This window comes from Nomascus leucogenys, chromosome 1a, assembly GCF_006542625.1.
Source record: "Nomascus leucogenys isolate Asia chromosome 1a, Asia_NLE_v1, whole genome shotgun sequence".
In the NCBI taxonomy this organism is placed as follows: Eukaryota; Metazoa; Chordata; class Mammalia; order Primates; family Hylobatidae; genus Nomascus; species Nomascus leucogenys.
The window spans coordinates 39,933,917-39,953,379 of record NC_044381.1 but is presented as its reverse complement, the minus strand read 5'-3'; the positions used below and the strand labels follow the sequence as shown (position 1 = coordinate 39,953,379).

The 19,463-nt window shown below is 40.2% G+C and overlaps 1 protein-coding gene across 2 annotated transcripts in view; it reads left to right on the top strand.

The window, feature by feature from the left end:
• Window positions 1–12,376, top strand: part of MFSD14B (major facilitator superfamily domain containing 14B) — an 88,523-nt gene extending 76,147 nt beyond the window's left edge. For both annotated transcript variants that reach the window (XR_004027371.1, XM_003260512.3), the window contains 5 exons: window positions 2,905–2,976; window positions 5,387–5,499; window positions 7,674–7,771; window positions 9,763–9,905; window positions 10,615–12,376. Coding sequence is in view for 1 of the 2 variants with exons in the window: in XM_003260512.3 (XP_003260560.1) it covers window positions 2,905–2,976; window positions 5,387–5,499; window positions 7,674–7,771; window positions 9,763–9,905; window positions 10,615–10,866 (678 nt within the window). In the remaining variant the exon portion in view is untranslated. The remainder of the gene's footprint in view (window positions 1–2,904; window positions 2,977–5,386; window positions 5,500–7,673; window positions 7,772–9,762; window positions 9,906–10,614) is intronic.
• The last annotated feature ends 7,087 nt before the right edge of the window (window positions 12,377–19,463 follow it).

The window sequence follows — 19,463 nt, the reverse complement described above, 5'->3', positions numbered from 1 at the left end:
CCTGAGAGTATGGGACTAATATTTTACGTGGTGGCATATAAATAAAACCTTTTTACTTTTTTTTTTTTTGGAGACAGAGTCTTGCTCTGTTGCCCAGGCTGGAGTACAGTGGTGTGATCTTGGCTCACTGCAGTCTCTCTCCTGGGTTCAAGAAATTCTTGTGCCTCAGCCCCCCAAGCAGCTGGGATTATAGGCATGCACCACCACACCCAGCTAAGTTTTGTATTTTTAGTAGAGACAGGGTTTTACCATGTTGGTCAGGCTGGTCTTGAACTCCTGGTCTCAAGTGATTTGCCTGTTCCAGCATCCCAAAGTGCAGGGATTATAGGCATGAGCCACTACACCTGACCTTTCCCAGGCATTTCTCTTTTGCTCATTTTTAGTGGTTGTATGCTAGCGATTTAGAGGGAAGAATGGTGAGATAATGTAGAAAATTATACTTGCATTTAAATTAATTTTTGCATTACATTAAATATGCATTTAACACAGAAAATAATGTAGGAAGATGAGACAGTCCAAGGAAGAAAGCTAAAAAAAAAACAGTTGTATCTCTTTATGTAGGTAATAAACAACGATGACTACTTTATTCTAGCTTTTTTCCTACACATATGCTCATGTCACCACCACCACCAATTATGACAAATCGGAATCATTCCATGTTATTTTATATTGTTGCTGGCTGCTAAGAGCAATTAACACACTAACATTTTAGTTAAATTTGCATGTGATATTTGAAGATCATATATTTGATAAATAACTTGTATCCAGAATACATGTAGAACTCTTACAATAAAAGACTCAATAGCATCTTACAATAACTCAACAATAAAGAGACAACTCAGTTGAAAAGATAGGCAAAGGATTTTGCAGAGAAGATCTACAAAAGGCCAATAAGCACAGGAAAAGAAGAATAACATTATTAGGCGTCAAGGAAATGCAAGTCACACCAACAATGAGATAATCATTTCACATGTTCTAGGATGGCTATAATCAAAAAGACAGACAAGGATGTGGAGAAATTGGAACCCTCATACTCGCTGGTGAGAATGTAAAACAGTACAGCTGCTATAGAAAACACCCTGGCAGTTCCCCAAAATATTCAACATAGAGTTACCATATGACTCAGCATATCTACTCCTAGGTATATATACCCATGAGACATGAAAACACACTTCTAACACAGAAACTTGTACACAGATTATTATTCATAATGTCCAGAAAGTAGAATCAACCCAAATGTCCATCAGCTAATGAATGGATTAACAAATATGCTTATACATTAGAATGTTAATTATTCAGCAGTAAAAAGCAATGAAGTACAGATATGTGCTACAACATGGGTGAACCTTGACGACATGCTCAGAGAAAGAAGCCAGTCACAAAGGACTGCACATTATATGATTTCATTTATATGAAATGCCCAGAATAGGCAAGTCCATAGGGACAGGAAGTAGACTAATGGTTGGGGGATGGGAAGGTTAGGGGCGTAGAACTCCTAATGGCTGCTGTGTTTCTTTGAGGAATGATGAAAATCACTTTTGATTGTGCTGATGGTTGCCCAACTCTTTGGATATACTAAAACCATTTGGATATACTAAAACACACTTAAAATGAGTGAATTGTATGGTACTTAAATTCTATCTTAATAAAGCTCTTTAACAATAATATATATTTACAAATAAAGGCTGAGAATCCCTAAATCTACATTTTTCTGGTTCCAATTTTTAAAACGTCTAACAAAATGTTAATGTCAGCAGCACTGGATTGACTGTCAGAGGTTCTAGTCCTAGGACTTTTCATTAGCCAGTTGTGTGCCTGGAAGCAAGACACTCATTTATGAAATGAGAATAATGTATATAATTTAATCTCATAATTTTTAAGGTCCTCTTCCTGAATTTTAATATAGGGCAAAATAATGTAACTTTTTTTTTTTTTTTTTCTTTTTTTTTTTTTTGAGACAGAGTCTTGCTTTGTCACGCAGGCTGGAATACAGTGGTGCAATCTTGGCTCACTGCAACCTCTGCCTTCCGGGTTCAAGCTGTTCTCCTGCCTCAGCCTCCTGAGTAGCTGGGATTACAGGCGTACACCACCACGTCCAGCTAATTTTTTGTATTTTTAGTAAAGACGGGGTTTCATTCACCATGTTGGTCAGGCTGGTCTCGAACTCCTGACCTGATGATCTGCCTGTCTTGGCCTCCCAAAGTGCTGGGATTACAGGCGTGAGCCACCGCGCCTAGCCCCAAAATAACGTAACTTAAGAAACTTGATGTTTAAGACTTAAAAGTTGTAGACATTTGAGAGATACTGTTATGGTCAGAGGCTTAGAAATCATTGCCAAGTTACTTTGGCTGCTTATTAGAATCGCCATGGGAGCTTTTAAAAGAGATCTGTGCCTGGTTCATACCCCCAGAGAGCCTGATTTAATTGGTCTCCAGTGGTCTTCCAGCATCTCACTGGTCTCCTTCCCTTGCTCTCCTTATCCCTTGTCTTTTGCTCACATCATGATTTTAATGTGCAGGCAAAGTTGAGAGCCACTGGGTTTGCTAGTGAGCAATGCTGTATTGGCAGCATCAAAAGTCAGTCATTTTCTTTCATTTTTTATTACTTGATACCATTATATTTATCAATTTGGGGGTTAGGGATGGAGAGGGTATATAAAACAACAGGTAGACATATAATAGAAAATGTCTAAAAAACATTTCACAATCTAAGTTGTGCCTGCTTATAATGATTTCTTATATCAGTTTTAGATATAAATTGCTGGTTACATAGGTTCGGCTTTCAGCATGTCTTAATTTGCCACTGGTTTTATGAATTTTCCTCAGCTTATCATTGTAATAGAACATAATATTCCTTATTTTATAATATCTATGTTACTAAAGTGTTTTCATTCCATGTCCACAGGTCATAGGTTTTGGATCTGTTAAAATTGCAGCATTCATAGCTATGGTAGGAATTCTGTCCATTGTGGCTCAGGTGGGTATCATTTTATCTGTATTTAAAAAATTTTAAAAATATCCTGATAACCATAGTTTCACAGGAAGCCACATATAAAAATACAGGGAGATATTCCCTGAACTGCTACCGCAGTCCCTCACCCCCTGCTATGGTAAGGTCTTGCACAGCTATAGTATAATATCAGATCAAGAAATTGATGTGAATGTGGTCCACAGAACTATTCCTTCTTATATAATGTGTAGAGGTTATTTTGTTTTTTGAGGTTGTAATTTAGGGGAAATTTTTTTTGTTTTTATTTAAAACAATGTTTTTAAAATTATATCCTTGACCAGGCAGCCCAGCTTGGTGACTGGCATCCACTCTTGTCTTCAGCCTTGCCTCCCTCAGCTTAGGGGCCCTGGCCCCCGATGCCACTGCCTAAGCCTCCTCGGAAGCCACAGTGGTTCCCCATTCCAGGCTCCTGGGGGCCTCTGGCGCTCCCCTTGCACCGGCATCATCTGCCATTTAGTGTTTTCTTGGAGAAGATGATTTAGGAGAACTTTGATACAACTTCGCTACTTTTTAGAATATTTGTCGTTAACTTCTGCTGGGTCAATTATTTTGTTTGCTTTTACACTAACCAAAATAGTAAATAATTATCATCTATCTCTGGATTGCAAAATCAACTAGGAAAATGTTTCAGTGTTACTTTAATGTTGAAAAGTAAGTAGAAATGAAAAGCAGAAATGAAAATCTGTAACTGCTTCAACTCCGACTGTTCCCAGGACTGAAGAAATATGAATCAGAGCTTTAAAACATATTCAGTGAGGGCTGGACACGGTGGCTCACACCTGTAATCCCAGCACTTTGGGAGGCTGAGGCAGGTGGATCACCTGAGGTCAGGAGCTCCAGACCAGCCTGGCCAGTATGGCGAAACCCTGTCTCTACTAAAAATACAAAAATCAGCCGGGTGTGGTGGCACGCGCTTGTAATTCCAGCTACTCAGGAGGCTGAGGCAGGAGAATCGCTTGAACCTGGGAAGTGGAGGTTGCAGGGAGCCAAGATCGTGCCACTGCACTCCAGCCTGGGTGACAGAGTAAGACTCCATCTCAAAAAACAGAGAGGAAAAAATATATATATATAAAAATTTATATATAAAATATATTATGTAAATATCTATTTTTAAATATATAAAATATATATTATATAAATATTTATATATATTTATATATATATATATAATTTTCAGTGAGTAAAGAGCATTAAGCATTTCCCCATCTATTGTAAATACAGTACCAGGAAAGGTGAAACATATTGTCCTTAAATTAATTCACTGTTGTGCTGAGGCACATTCACTATATTGTATGGTACTGTCTAGGGGTTGTTTCCCTGAAATGGTTACCAGGAAAGCAGAGCATTCTTCTGTGGTAACCTCTGTCAAGGAGAAATGAGAAGGCTGCAAAACTGCTTTATGAAAATAATACATTTGACAAGGCTTATGGGAATGTATCAAGGCAAAGGCCGTTTATATTTTTTTGTTGAAATGTGTTGCAAATGTAAATTATGTTAACCTTTCAAGTTGATCATTTTGGTTTTTTACAAAATCAAACATTAACTCTAGTTAGCCCAGCCATCTTTTTTTTTTTTTTTTTTTTTTTTGAGATGGAGTCTCGCTCTGTCACCCAGGCTGGAGTGCAGTGGTGTGATTTCGGCTCACTGCAACTTCCACCTCTCAGGTTCAAGTGATTCTACTGCCTCAGCCTCCCAAATAGCTGGGACTACAGGTGTGCGCCACCATGCCTGGCTAATTTTTGTATTTTTAGTAGAGACAAGGTTTCACCCTGCTGGCCAGGCTGGTCTCGAACTCCTGACCTTGTGATCTGCCCGCCTCGGCCTCCCAAAGTGCTGGGATTACAGGCATGAGCCACCGCACCCGGCCAGCCCAGTCATCTTTTATCCAACCCCTTTTCAGACTATCTCAACTAGTTATATTTAGCAGAGTATGTATTTGTTAAAATCAAACTTAACGTCAATCCCAACTTTGTAAACTTCCAGCAGAAGCTCTCATATTCTGTAAATGTTCAGCAGGAGTTTGCTATTCACAGATATTTAAGTGATTAGCATTTCTCCAGAGACTGAGGCTGTCCCTCTCAATCATAGTAACTGGTGAACAGTTGTGATATCCTTTCAGGAAGTGCCAGCAGAGCACCAGGTAGACAGGCTTCTTAGGGGAGGAGGCTGAAAGCCTTGAGCCCCGGATCAGGCTGGGAGCCCCCAACACTACACCCCTGTAGAAGGTCATCAGTACTGTCCAGACTCTGAGGTCGCGAGTCAGGCAGTGTGCCCTTAGAGGTCCCTGGTCATCAGGGAAGGGTCTTCACACACAGAGCTTGTATTTTAATTCTGTGTGTTGATGTGGTTTTTCAGAGTTGTCTCCTTTACTTTGCAGACGGCCTTTCTTAGCATCTTGATGAGATCATTAGGAAATAAGAATACTGTCCTCCTTGGCTTGGGCTTCCAGATGCTCCAGTTAGCCTGGTATGGTTTTGGATCACAGGCCTGGTAAGCCTCACTCTTAGATTCTTATGAACTGCCAGACAGATGCCTCTTAGAGGAGCTTGGGGTGGTTGGGTGTGATGAGAAGGAAGCAAGGGTTATTTTGCTGGTTTGATGTATTCAACGTTGCAGAAACCATTAGGCTTTAATTTGGGGAAATGTGGAGCTAGATAACAGGATTATTTATAAAGACTGCCTTTATGTCATTGGACTTTCACAGAATTGTTCCTTAATTGAATGTGTCTCTCTCTCCCCTCCAGCCCCCAAATAAAATTTTATGTCTACTTTTTAAAACATATGCCAATTTTTTTTTTCTTTCCCTGAGACGGAGTCTCACTGTTGCCTAGGCTGGAGTGCAGTGGCACGATCTCAGCTCACTGCAACCTCTGCCACCCGGGTTCAAGCAATTCTCCTGCCTCAGGCTCCTGAGTAGCTAGGATTACAGGCATTCACCACCATGCCCGGCTAATTTTTGTATTTTTAGTAGAGATGGGGTTTCACCATGTTGGCCAGGCTGATCTCAAACTCTTGACCTTGTGATCTGCCCGCCTCGGCCTCCCAAAGTGCTGGGATTACAGGCGTGAGCCACTGCGCCCGGTCACATATGCCAGTTTTTAGAGACATTGAATATAGTCAAAAGCAAAACAAGAAGATACAAAAAAATGACTGATTATGGCAAGCTTCACTATGACTGACTATCATTAGCTATCATTGAGTGACCTTGGGGCAATAACATAACCTTGATAAATCATTTGAATTTGAACACTAAGATTTCTTCCAAAACCATGTGCATTCTGCCGCAGTTATTACTACCATATTAGATTCCCATAAACAGGAAGGAAGGTCAAAATAAGCTCAGTGGAATAAGAAAAAATAGAAGGAATCATGAGTTTTATTTTGTTAATGTGGCAGATTTCTCCATGTGCCTGGTGGGTAAATGCAGAAATGCCTTCTCCATTTTAGACGGTAGAGCTGGTCCTTACTTTGGACACAGACAACATAATTTAGAGAAACTAGAATTGCCTTAGTTATCAGTGTTTAGTTTGGGGAGTAAGTACATGTGCCCATTCTGAATTTCGGAATTTCATTTGATCTGCTTGCTCTTCCTTTTTTGAGAGAGAGGGTCTGGCTGTGTTGCCTAGGCCAGAGTACAGTGGCACAATCATGGCTTACTGCAGCCTCGAGCACCCAGGCTCAAGTGATCCTCCCACCTCAGCCTCTTTAGTAGCTGGGAGTATGTACACGCACCACCATGCCTGGCTAATATTTTTTTTTATTTATGTTTACACCATGCCTGGCTAATGTTTTGATTTTTTTTTTTTCTTTTTTTTTTCTTTGTAGTGACAAGGTCTCATGTTGCCCATGCTGGTCTCGAACTCCTGGGCTCAAGCAATCCTCCTGCCTTGGCATCCCAAAGTGCTAGGATTACAGTCATGAGCCACTGCCCCTATCCATCTGTGACTTTTTGCCAGATTAACTTGCTTGATTCTCCTTGTTCTGTTTGATTTTGCTCCTGTGAACTTTGGTTCAGTAGCTGATTTTGTCACATTCATGTAGCGTTAAAAAGACTTTGTCATCATGTAAGGTTTTTCTTTTTCAGTAATGACCATCCCAAAGTTGGGGCCTCACTTTACTCACTCACACTTCGTACTGATACATAGTTAAGACTCTTTTGTTGAGAGAAGGACAAAGGTCTAAAGAGGAAGGCAGGGTCTGTTTTTCCAGTTGGGGGCACACCATGCTCTCTCTGTTGAGGGGTGGCAAACTGTAGCTCGAGGGCATTGTGAAAGTGAGCCTTTGAGAGGTACAAAGAAAAAATGAAAAGTCATTGGAGAAAATGTATTTATAGCAACAAAAGAAATCTCCTTGCGAACTTCATTGAGCTTATGTCTAAAGATAGCAATAGGGAGACCAGGGAGAAGAAAAGTTTGTAAAAGAAGTAAAATCAAGAAACAAAGGTTTCCTGGCCCTTCTGTCCCCATCCTAGGCCATTCGTTTTCTACAATGTGATGTGTAACCTTGTAGGTTAAAAAAAAAATGCATTTTTAAAGAGGACAAAATAAATAAAATGTAACAGGAGAAAGCAGAAGGCATTTGTACTTTTGCCACTGATTGCATTCCGAATAGTGAGCTCCTTGAGGTTGGCCTGCAGCCTGACTGTGCCTGTCCTGTCATTGCAGGATGATGTGGGCAGCAGGGACCGTGGCCGCCATGTCCAGCATCACGTTTCCGGCAATCAGTGCCCTCGTCTCTCGGAATGCAGAGTCAGATCAGCAAGGTGAGGTCACTGCCCCACCCCTTGTTTTTCTCCTTCAGCGGGAGACCTCTCCTTCAGCGGGAGACCTCCCTGCTCTGAGTTCTCCCCATCGACAGCAGGAGCTGACAGCCATGTGGCCCCTTCTATCATACCTATTTACTTTGGCAGATAGGAACATTCTATTTTCCTCTCTGCTTTGGTCTTACACTTATATTTTTTAAAGCTAGACTTAGCAGTTCAGATTACTAACAATTAGAAATAGAACTATTCATTTTCCCTTTTCAGTTTTGATACATCTTTTCTTCTTTAGTGTCACAATTAAGCAGACTATAATCACATTTTAACAGATGTCTATTAAATAATGAAAAACCAGTTAACCACGAGTTACTTAATTACTTTATTCACTAATTATTTGGAATAACTCAAAGTCTGTGAGCTTAATTTAGAAAATAGTTATTTGAGAGTAGTAAGAAAAAGTCTGTGTGGTTGTTGATAGTTAGACGTTGAGTGAGAGATGAGATTAAAATTAAGACTGCTGTGTGGAAAATAGCATTCCACCATCTAGATCCGTATCCCATCCTTCCCGTGCCTCTGCTTCCCTTCCTGTCCTGTCTTGTCCTCCCTCCCTCCATTCCTCCGTCTTTTCCCACCCTTCTTCCCCCCACCCCCTACCCCCTGCCCCTTATAGGGTCTCACTCTGTCACCCAGGCTAGAGTGTAGTGGTGCAATCTTGGCTCCCTGCAGCCTCCACCTCCTGCGCTCAAGTGATCTCCCAGTCAGCCTCCCAAGTACCAGGGACTAGAGACGCACACTACCATGCCCAGCTAATTTTTTGTATTTTTAGTAGAGATGGGGTTTTGCCGTGTTGCCTAGCCTGGTCTCGAACTCCTGGGCTCAGTCTGCCTGCCTCGGCCTCTCAAAGTGCTAAGATTACAGGCGTGAGCCCCCATGCCTGGACTGCTTTCCTTTCAAGCAGTTCCCATGGCTAAATTTAATCTCTTTCCTTCTCTGTCTCCTAATGGCTCACCTTATTGTATTCAGGAAGAAGTAGTAGACAATTTTAGAGGGAGAAAAATTTTTTAATGCCTAAGAGCCCTTTCAAAAGTTTTAGTAAAAAACTATATTGGAAAGGATGGTTTATTCATTGCATTTTTTTTTTCTATATCAGAAGTTAGGTATCTTACTCATATTCATTGTTAAATATTGTCCCTTGAAGACCACACATTCTGTATGTCACTCCTGGCTACAGTAACTCAGTTGGCTTGCATCCTTAGGGAGGTGCTGTGTCTGAAGTGAAGATGTGACCCATCCGTGGAGGATGGTCACTGCCTTGGCATCTGACAGACACTGTCCTGTCATTTGGGGCATGGATTTTCTTTTGACTGTTTTTATACCTATTCATGTCAGTATACATGTTTCTAAATGTCAGAATATAAAAATTTTGGAACACATTGTATTAGGCTGAATTATATACTACCATTTTTGATTTACAGAAACATTCATTTCATACAGTTCAAGCTAACTTTTTGCTTGCTATGTTAGAAAGCAGAGATATTTAGGAATTTGGCACTTCTGGGTTTTTCAGTGTAGGTCTCTAGGGAGACAGGCTGGAATACACCTGTGAAGATGAAGTCTGCCTGCTGGGGACTGGTGTGTATTCCTGAAACCAGGGCTGCCAGAGGTGAAGGGCAAGTTTTTGTTGTGAAAGCACCAGTAAATGACCAGAGCAGGGAAATCTCAGTTGACAGAGAAGTGGACATTGCCTGAAATAGGAAGGTATTAAAGTTTTTTATTGTATATGTTTTTATATGATTTTATATGTTTTATATGATTTTATAAGTTTTGGATTTTATTTTATAATGGATGAAGTCTTCTAATCTACTGTCATGAGCATGCTTTCTCCTCAGTCTTGCCGAATTTGTGTATCATGGTTGCGAGAAAGTACTGTGCAGCTCCAAATCTTGAGATGCCTTTCTGAGAAGACTGGCATTATTTTCTTTGTTCTGATTCAGGAGTTGCCCAGGGGATCATAACTGGAATAAGAGGACTATGCAATGGCCTGGGGCCAGCACTGTATGGCTTCATATTCTACATGTTCCATGTGGAACTGACTGAGTTGGGCCCGAAATTGAACTCTAACAACGTTCCCCTGCAGGTAATTTGGTCATAAGTCTAGTTGTGTAACAACAGTTATGTATGATTATAGCAAAATATTGTGACCTTAAATTTGGAGAGCATTCTTACTTGTATGTTACTATATTTTATTTGACAGCAATAAGTATTGTGTTCATTGCTTCTCGGGATCAGGGAGGGGTCATTTTAGTGATTTAATATCTTATGTAAAAGATATGTCTTAACTTTGGTCAGATTCTGTTTTCACCTACACAATCACTACACTATTCTCTGGCTAAGCCCAAGCTAGTTAAAATTTGAAATGACCTAAAAATCCAGCTAAAAATTGAGCTAGGGTACTTTTTGTACTATTTATTTGAAATTTCTTCCCTTGTTCCCTCTAAGCCATATTTAGTATAGATATCTATACAAAGCTGGAATTAATGTTCGTGTACAAAGGTGCATGATCTGAAGTCATAGGATGGGATTATAGGTAAACAGCTGTTGCTTACAAGCTTACAGTTTTGCTTAAGCTATTTAGAAGTGGTACAAAAAGCAGTTAATCAGTCGTCCTTTGTCATATTCCAAACACCAAGTTCTAGTGGAGTGTCGCCTTGACATTTAATGAAACATTTGCTTATGAGAATATGATTCACTTTTTGGTGGTGTGTTTTTTTGGGTAATCTAGGAATAATTTTGAGTTAAGAGACTAACTATATTCTTTGTCTCCACTTGTTTTCCACATCCATCAGGGAGCTGTCATCCCAGGCCCACCGTTTTTATTTGGGGCATGTATAGTTCTTATGTCTTTTCTGGTTGCATTATTCATTCCTGAATACAGTAAAGCCAGTGGAGTTCAAAAACATAACAGCAGCAGCAGCGGCAGCCTGACCAACACCCCAGAACGGGGCAGTGATGAGGACATTGAGCCACTACTGCAAGACAGCAGCATCTGGGAGCTCTCTTCATTTGAGGAGCCTGGGAATCAGTGCACTGAGCTGTAAACTCGGCAGAAAGTGGGATTCTGCATACGCCATCTCAGAGCCGTGGAGGTAGCCACATCCCTGGTGACTTCATGGTGCTGGATGGGAGACGCTAGCGGCATCCTTCAGGGCCAAGTTTGATAAATACCACCGCCATCATTCTGCTCTTCCTCCTCCTGTTTTTTTTTTTTCTCTTACATTCTTTTTTCTTTTTTTCCTGTTTATACATTAGAATAAGATAAGATTTGAAATACTTCCTTGCAACTAATGTGCAATTCCCAAGGTGAAACTCAAATAGAAAAAGTCATCTCTCTGGTAGAAAGGATGGCTTTCCTGTAACGACTATAGAGTAAGAGTGGCAGCAATCTTTCCATGCCCTTTTCAGCAGAAGGTATACAGAACTACAGTGGGACTGCCATCTCTGGCCAAGATTCCAGGTAAAGAATCTCTTCTTAATTTCTACCTTCCTGTTTCTCTGAATCAGCCCATAGGTGTTGATGAATGGCCACTCTTAAGAGTCACTCAGTATCAGGGATCTATTGTCTTTGTTCAAAGGTCAGATAAAAACCTAGTCTCCTTTTATTCTACTTCCTATTCTTGGCTAGAATGAAACTCAGCATATATATATACTTCTGGACATAAATAAATTGAATAGTAATTACCTTTACTAGATGAAAGAAATTTTTATTGCAAACTTAAATCATGTAAAACTCACAACTCAGATTCCTGGACCTGATTTCCTGATTGGGTCCAAGGTGATTTTACAGAAGAAAAAAACAACTCAAGCATTCTGGTGGCAACACAGAAATTGTAGGCTGCTTCTAAGAAAGTTACTAACAGTTTGGAAATTCCTAAGTAGGTTGAGAGTTAGTAACTGGATACGAGTGAAGTTTATATCCACGTTCAGACTCATAGGCGTTATTATGATTTGCTTCTTCCCATGTCTCCCATGTCCTACTTCTCAAAGTTATTCTCATCCATCACACTCCTGCCTTAACTGCTCTGTAGTATGCATTTGTTTTCAATTCATCTTTATTTCAATCTGTCTAACTTTTGAATCGCATGGGAATATGCACATTAAGTTCCTTTCTAAAATAAGGTTTTATGAAGCTGAGTTTCACGATAAGTGTCTTGCTATTTTTTGAGATGTTTTATGGACAAAGAAAACTTTACAGATTTATATGTATTTTGCTGCACCAGTAAATGGACCATTAACTAGGGCCCACCTTTAACAGAGCACTCCTTTGAAAGTTTTATAGGTATGAAATATATGTAGATATTTGTAAAGGGTTTTAATTTTTTTTTTGATGGGGTGCTGTGTAAATCTTGTATTTATAAATGTAATGAAGGTATTGACAGAAAAAATATATACAACTTTTATAAAGGATTGTGTACTGACTGAATACATTTAAAAGAAAATATATTTTGAAACCTGTTCTGCTATGAACAGAGATAACATATCTTTTTACTATGCTGTTGGTTTTTAGGTTAAGCTTCCTAATGCATAATAAATTTACAGTGGTTACTTTTATGTCTTTCGTGTCTTTTTTTTAAAGCAAATAGTATTGCTCTTTTGGGTTCTCTGTTGGGTGGCTTTCAATTAAACTGAGTTGTAATCTTTCAGCTGATGCAAAAGGTATGTGTTTTCAAAAAAATTTCATTTTTAACAAAATTCCTTCAAAGTCTCCCTTCAAAAACATCATAACTACAGATGCTCCTTGACTTACCGATGGGGTTCCATCCTGATAAGCCCATTGTAAGTTGAAAATATCATACGTTGCAAATGCATTTAATACAGCTTAGAAGTTTCAGCACTTTCGGTATCAGCACGGTAGAGTATTGGTTGTTTACCCTCCTGATTGCATAGTGATTGGGAGCTGCAGCTCACTTGCCACTGCTCAGTGTCCCGGAGAGTAATCATACCACATATCGCTAGCCTGGGAAAAAAAATAAAAATTTGAAGTATGGTTTCTACTAAATGTGTATCACTTTTATACTGTCATGAAATTGGAGACCATCTGTATTTTTATTTTTAAAAAGCAGGGACAGAACAGAAACACGTATATCCACGTTCATAGCATTCGTAACAGCTAAAAGATGGAAAAAAACCTAAGTGGCCATTGACTGATGATGAATGGATAAACAAAATAGGTATATCCATACAGCAGACTATTATTCAGCCTTAAAAAGGAAGGAAATTCTGACACATGTTGCAAAATGGATGAGCATTTAACACATTATGCTAAGTGAAACAAGACAATCACAAAAAGACAAATACTGTATGGTGCCACTTAATGATGTGCCTAGAGTAGTTAACATTCAGAAAGCAGAGTAGTGCTCACCACGGGCTGGGGGAGGGGGAAGTAGGAAGCTGTTATTTAATGGGTACAAAGTTTCATTTGGCAAGGTAAGAAAAGTTCTGGGATGGTAATGGTAGGTTGTACAACAGTGTGAAAGTGTACTTAATGCCACTGGACTGTATCCTTAAAAATGATTAAAAGGATAACTTTTTATGTCTATTTAACCACAGTTTGAAATAAATGCTCTCATGGCATCTTTTTTTATCATTGCTTATCACAATTGCAGTTACTTTCCCCATTTTAGCAAATATCCCAGCATGACAAACGTCATTTGTTTGTTTATTTATTTATTTATTTATTTTTTGAGACGGAGTCTCGCTCTGTTGCCCAGGCTGGAGTGCAGTGGCGCAATCTCGGCTCACTGCAAGCTCCGCCTCCCAGGTTCACGCCATTCTCCTGCCTCAGCCTCTCCGAGTAGCTGGGACTACAGGCGCCCGCCACCACGCCCGGCTAATTTTTTTGTATTTTTAGTAGAGACGGGGTTTCACTGTGGTCTCGATCTCCTGACCTTGTGATCTGCCCACCTCGGCCTCCCAAAGTGCTGGGATTACAAGCGTGAGCCACTGTGCCTGGCCCTATTTTTTTAATTAGTTTTAAATTTCGAAAAAAATTACCATTTTAACCATTCTAAAGTGTACAATTCAGGCCGAGCACGGTGGCTCACGCCTGTAATCCCAGCACTTTGGGAGGCCAAGGCGGGCAGATCACGAGGTCAGGAGATCGAGACCATCCTGGCTAACACGGTGAAACCCCGTCTCTACTAAAAATACAAAAAATTAGCCGGGCATGGTGGCGGACACCTGTAGTCCCAGCTACTCGGGAGGCTGAGGCAGGAGAATGGCGTGAACCTGGGAGGTGGAGCTTGCAGTGAGCCAAGATCGCACCACTGGACTCCAGCCTGGGTGACAGAGCAAGACTCCATCTCAAAAAAAAAGAAAAAAAAAAAAAGTGTACAATTCAGTGTTTTTAAATATATTCACAAGGTTATGCCTGAACTTTTCTTTTCCCAAAAAGAAATCCTGTGCCCTTTAGCATTCACTCTCAATCCTCCCTGTCCCCTCCCCGTTAATATACTTTCTGTCTCTCGAAATTTGCCTGTTTTGAACATTTCATATGAATGGAGTCATACAATATATGACCTTTTGTGTCTGGTTTCTTTCACATAACATGTTTTCAAGCTTCATTCATGTTACAGCATGTTAAAATTTTATTCCTTTTTAAGGCTAATACTGCATTGTATGTATATATACGTTTTAAACATTTATCAGTTGACATTTGAGCTTTCTCCCTCCTTTTGGCTATTATGAATAATGCTGTGGTGAACATTTCGTGTGCAAGTTTTTGTGCGAACATATGTTTTGAATTCATCCTAGGTATATACTTGGGAGTTAGATTGCTGGGTTCTGTAATAACTCTGTTTAACTGTTTGAAAAACGACTAAATTGTTCTCTGCAGCAGTTACACACTTCAGTTTCCATCAGCAGTGTAGGAAGGCTCCAATCTCTCTATATCCTTACTAACACTTGTTATTTTCTGTTTTGTTGGTTATAGCCATCTTGTGGGTTTGAAGTGATCTCTAATTGTGTGTGTGTTTTTTTATTTTTTGAGACGGAGTCTTGCTCTGTCACCCAGGCTGGAGTGACTGCCACTTCCACCTCTTGGGTTCAAGCAGTTCTCCTGCCTCAGCCTCCTGAGTAGCTGGGATTACAGGCACTCGCCACCATGCCTGGCTAATTTTTGTATTTTTAGTAGAGACGGGGTTTCACCATGTTGGCTGGGCTGGTCTCAGGTGATCTGCCCACCTTGGCCTCACAAAGTGCTGGGATTACAGGCGTGAGCCACCATGCCCGGCCCCTCATTGTGGTTTTGATTTGCATTTCTCTAATGACTAACCAAGTTGGGCATCTTTTCATGTGCTTGTTTGCCATTTGTATATTGTCTCTGGAGAAATCTATTCGAGTCCTTTTCTGTGTTTTTTAATTCTGTTGTTGCATTATAAACAGTTCTTCATGTATGCTGGATATTGTCAGATATATGATTATCAGATACATGATTTGCAAGTATTTTTTTACATCATGTGGGTTGTCTTTTCACTTTGTTGATGGTACCCTTTCATGTACAAGAGTTGTCGTTTTTGATGAAATCAAGTTTACAATTTTTTTCTTTTATTGCTTGTGCTTTTGGTGTCATGGCTAAGAATACGTTACCAAATCCAAGGTCATGAAGATTCATCCCTATGTCTTCCTCTGATAGTTTTACAGTTTTAGTTCTTATGTATTTAGTTCTTTAACTCATCATGAGTGGATTTTTGTATATGATGTCAGATAGGAGTCTGGCTTCATTCTTTTGTGTCTTGGTATTTGTGATCTCAGTACCACTTATTGAAAAGACTCTACTTTCTCCATTGAATGGTCTTAGCACCTTGTCTAAAACAGATGACCATGGATACATAGGTTTGTTTCTGGATTTTTAGTTCTATTCCATTGGTCAATATGCCTATCCTTATGCCCAGTACCACATGACTTTAATTACCATAGCTTTATGTGGTTAAGTGTTGAAATTAGGAAGTATAAGTCTTCCACCTTTGTTTTCAATATTGTTTTGGCTATTTGGTATCCGTTGTGATTCCCTGTGAATTTTAGTTTTGGCTTTTCCATTCTTCTTCCCTGTGTGCTCCCACCAAAAAAAAAAAAAAAAAAAAAAAAAAGTTGGAATTTTGATGGGGATTGTATTGAATCTGTAGATCACTTTGGATAGTACGATTGTCTTAACAGTATTAAGTCTTTCTACACATGAACGTGAGATGTCTTTCCATTTATTCCTCTAATTTCTTTCAGTAATGATTTGTAGTTCTTAGTGTACAAGTTTTGTTCCTCCTAGCTTAAATTTATTCTAGTATTTTTTCCTTTTTGATGCTATTATAAATTGAATTATTTTCTAGATTTCATTTTCAGATTGTTCATTGCTAGTGTATAGAAATATAACTGATTTTTGCATGTTGACCTTGTTTCCTACAATTTTGTTGAATTTGTTTACTCCAGTAATGTGTGTTTGTGTGTGTGTGTGTGTGTGTGTGTGTATTCTTTAGGACTTTCTACGCATTAGATCATGTCATCTGCAAATAGAGATAATTTTACTGCTTCTATTCTAATTTGAATGTCTTTGGATGTCTTTTATTTCTTTTTCTTGCCTACTTTTCTGGTTAGAACTTCCAGTACATTGTTGTATAGCAGTGTCAAAAGCAGGCATCGTTGGTCTTATTCATGATCATAGAGGGAAAGCTTAAAGTTTTTCACCAATGAGTGTATTAGTTGCGGATTTTTCATAGACACATTTTATCATGTGGGAAGTTCCCCTCTAGTCCTAGTTTGAAATAGGGATGTTCAGCGTTTCTATCATGAAAGTGTTGAATTTTGTCAAATCCTTTTTTTTTTTTTTTTGGCAGCAGCAGCAGATGAGGTGTTTTCCCCCCCATTCTATTAATGTAGTGTATTACATTGATTTTCATATGTTGACTCACCCTTGCATTATTGAGGTAGATCCCACTTGTTTATAATGAATAATGCCTTTAATATGCTGCTCGATTCAGTGTACTAGTATTTTTTGATGTTTGCATCTATATTCATAAAGGATATTGGCCTGTAGTTTTCATTCTTACAGTGTCTTTGTCTGGCTTCGATATCAGGGTAGTGTTTGCCTCAAAATGAGTTAGGAAATGTTTCCTTTTGTTTTGTGGAAGAGCTTGAGAGAGATTTATGTTAATACTTTTTAAAGCATTTGATAGAATTCGTCACTGAAGCCATCTGATGTCTTTATTCCAATAGCAACTGTTAGAGTGTTATACACCAGTTATTGAAACTGATAACATAGAAAGAATTGTTAACTGTAAATGTTAAGGAGGCAACTGAGAGAGTGAAATAAGAACTCCAAGTCAGTGGGCAGTGGTTCTCAAACTTCAGCATGTGTCAGGGCTCATTAAACAGATTCCTGGTGATAACCATCAGAGTTACTTACTCAATAGGCTGGGATGCTTAAGAACCTGAATGTCTATCAAGTTCCCAGGAGATGCCAGTGTTGCTGGTCCTAGGATCACAGTTTGAGAACTACCCTAAGCTATTGTAGGGGTAACAACTGCAGTTTCCCCAGGGCTGAAGGAACAAAGGGTTGTTCCTTTGAAATAGAAACATCCCTATTTCAAACTAGGACTAGAGGGGAACTTCCCACAACATGATAAAATGTGTCTATGAAAAATCCGCAACTAATAGAATTATTGCAACTTCCAGAAGGGTCCCTGTGTAATTGAGTCAGATGTCTGAGGAGGGGCCACTTGCTGGTTGGGTGGTATTTCTAGGTTTAGAGAAAAGGTCCATGGGGGGTGGTGGCTGGGGCTGCCACAGTGTACCGAATTTGTATATGTTGGGAAACCTGCAAAACTGCTAACTCAGTTCAGCTGCAGCTATGGGAGGGCACTGCCTTTGCTAGGGTGAAGGAGCATTGTTGGAATTAAGCTGTGGGAAGCAGGCGGGAAGGAGTCAGTGCCTCTTCCTCTTCAATTTGCAGTCTCCGTCTAGTGTCCTCTGTTGGTAGAAATAACATAGAGCCAGTCGACAAAGGAGAAATGGGTATGCTGAGCAGAGGACGACAGGAGAATTGAGAGACTGAATCATTGGTACCATCAACACACCTGCTACATGTATGTGTGCGTGCTTCTGTGCAGCCATCACCTGGCTCCATTTTCCATCAAATGAGGTACCAGATAGTGGGGGACTGCTGTCAAGACACCCGAAAATGTGGATGTGACTTTGGAACTGGGTAACAAGCAGAGATTGGAACAGTTTGGAGGGCTCAGAAGAAGAAAGGAAGATGTAGGAAAGTTTGGAACTTTCTAGAGACTTGTTGAATGGCTTTGACCAAAATGCTGATAGTGATATGGACAATGAAGTCCAGGCTGAGGTGGTCTCAGATGGAGAGGAGGAATGTGTTGGGAACTGAATGTGACTCTATGTTTTAGCAAAGAGACTGGCAGCATTTTGCCATGTCTCTAGAGATCTGTAGAACTTTGAATTTCAGAGAGATGATTTAGGGTATCTGGTATAAGAAATCTCCAAGCAGCAAAGGGTTCAAGAGGTGCTTTGGGTGCTGTTAAAAGCATTGTTTTATGTGTTCACAAAAATATGGTTTGGAATTGGCAGTTATGTTTAAAAGAGAAGCAGAGCATAAAAGTTCAGAAAATTTGAAGCCTGACAATGCAATAGAAAAGAAAAACCAATTTTCTGAGGAGAAAATCCAGATGGTTGCAGAAATTTGCATAAGTAAGGAGGAGCCGAATGATAGTCACCAAGACAAGGGGGAAAATGTCTCCAGGCATGTCAGAAGTCTTCATGGCAGCCCCTCCTATCACAGGCCCAGGGGCCTAGGAGGAAAAAATGTTTCCTCAGCCAGGCCCAGGACCTTGCTGCTTTGTGCAGTCTCAGGACTTGGTGCCCTGTGTCCCAGCTGTGGCTAAAAGGGGCCAATGTACAGCCGAGGCCGTTGCTTCAGAGGGTGCAAGCCCCAAGCCTTGGTGGCTTACACGTGGTGTTGGGCTTGTGGGTACACAGAAGTCAAGAACTGAAGTTTGGGAACTTCCACCTAGATTTCAGAGGATGTATGGAAACACATGGATGTCCAGGCATAAATTTTCTGCAGGGGTGGTGCTCTCATGGAGAATCTCTGCTTGGGCAGTGCGAAAGGGAAATGTGGGGTCAGAGCCCCCACAGAGTCCGCACTGGGGCACTGCCTAGTGGAACTGGGAGAAGAGGGCCACCGCCCTCCAGACCCCAGAATGGTAGATTCACCAATGGCTTGCACTGTGTGCTTTTCCCCCTTTTGCTTGGCACTTCTCCTTCTGTCAGCATGTGAAGGACTTGTTTGCTTTCCCTCCATCATGATTTTAAGTCTCCTGAGGCCTCCCCAGCCCTGTGGAACTGTGAGTCAAATAAACTTCTTTATAAATTACTCTGCAGACAACACCTGCAAAGCCACAGGGGCAGAGCTGCCCAAAGCTGTGGGAGCCCACCTCTTGCACCAGAGTTCCTTGGATGTGAGACATAGAGTCAAAGAAGATCATTTCGGAGCTTTAAGATTTGGCTGCCCTGCTGGATTTTGGACTTGTATGAGGCCTGTAGCCCATTTGTTTTGGCCAGTTTCTCCCATTTGCAACAGGTGTATTTACCCAATGCCTCTACCCACATTGTATATAGAAAGTAACTTGCTTTT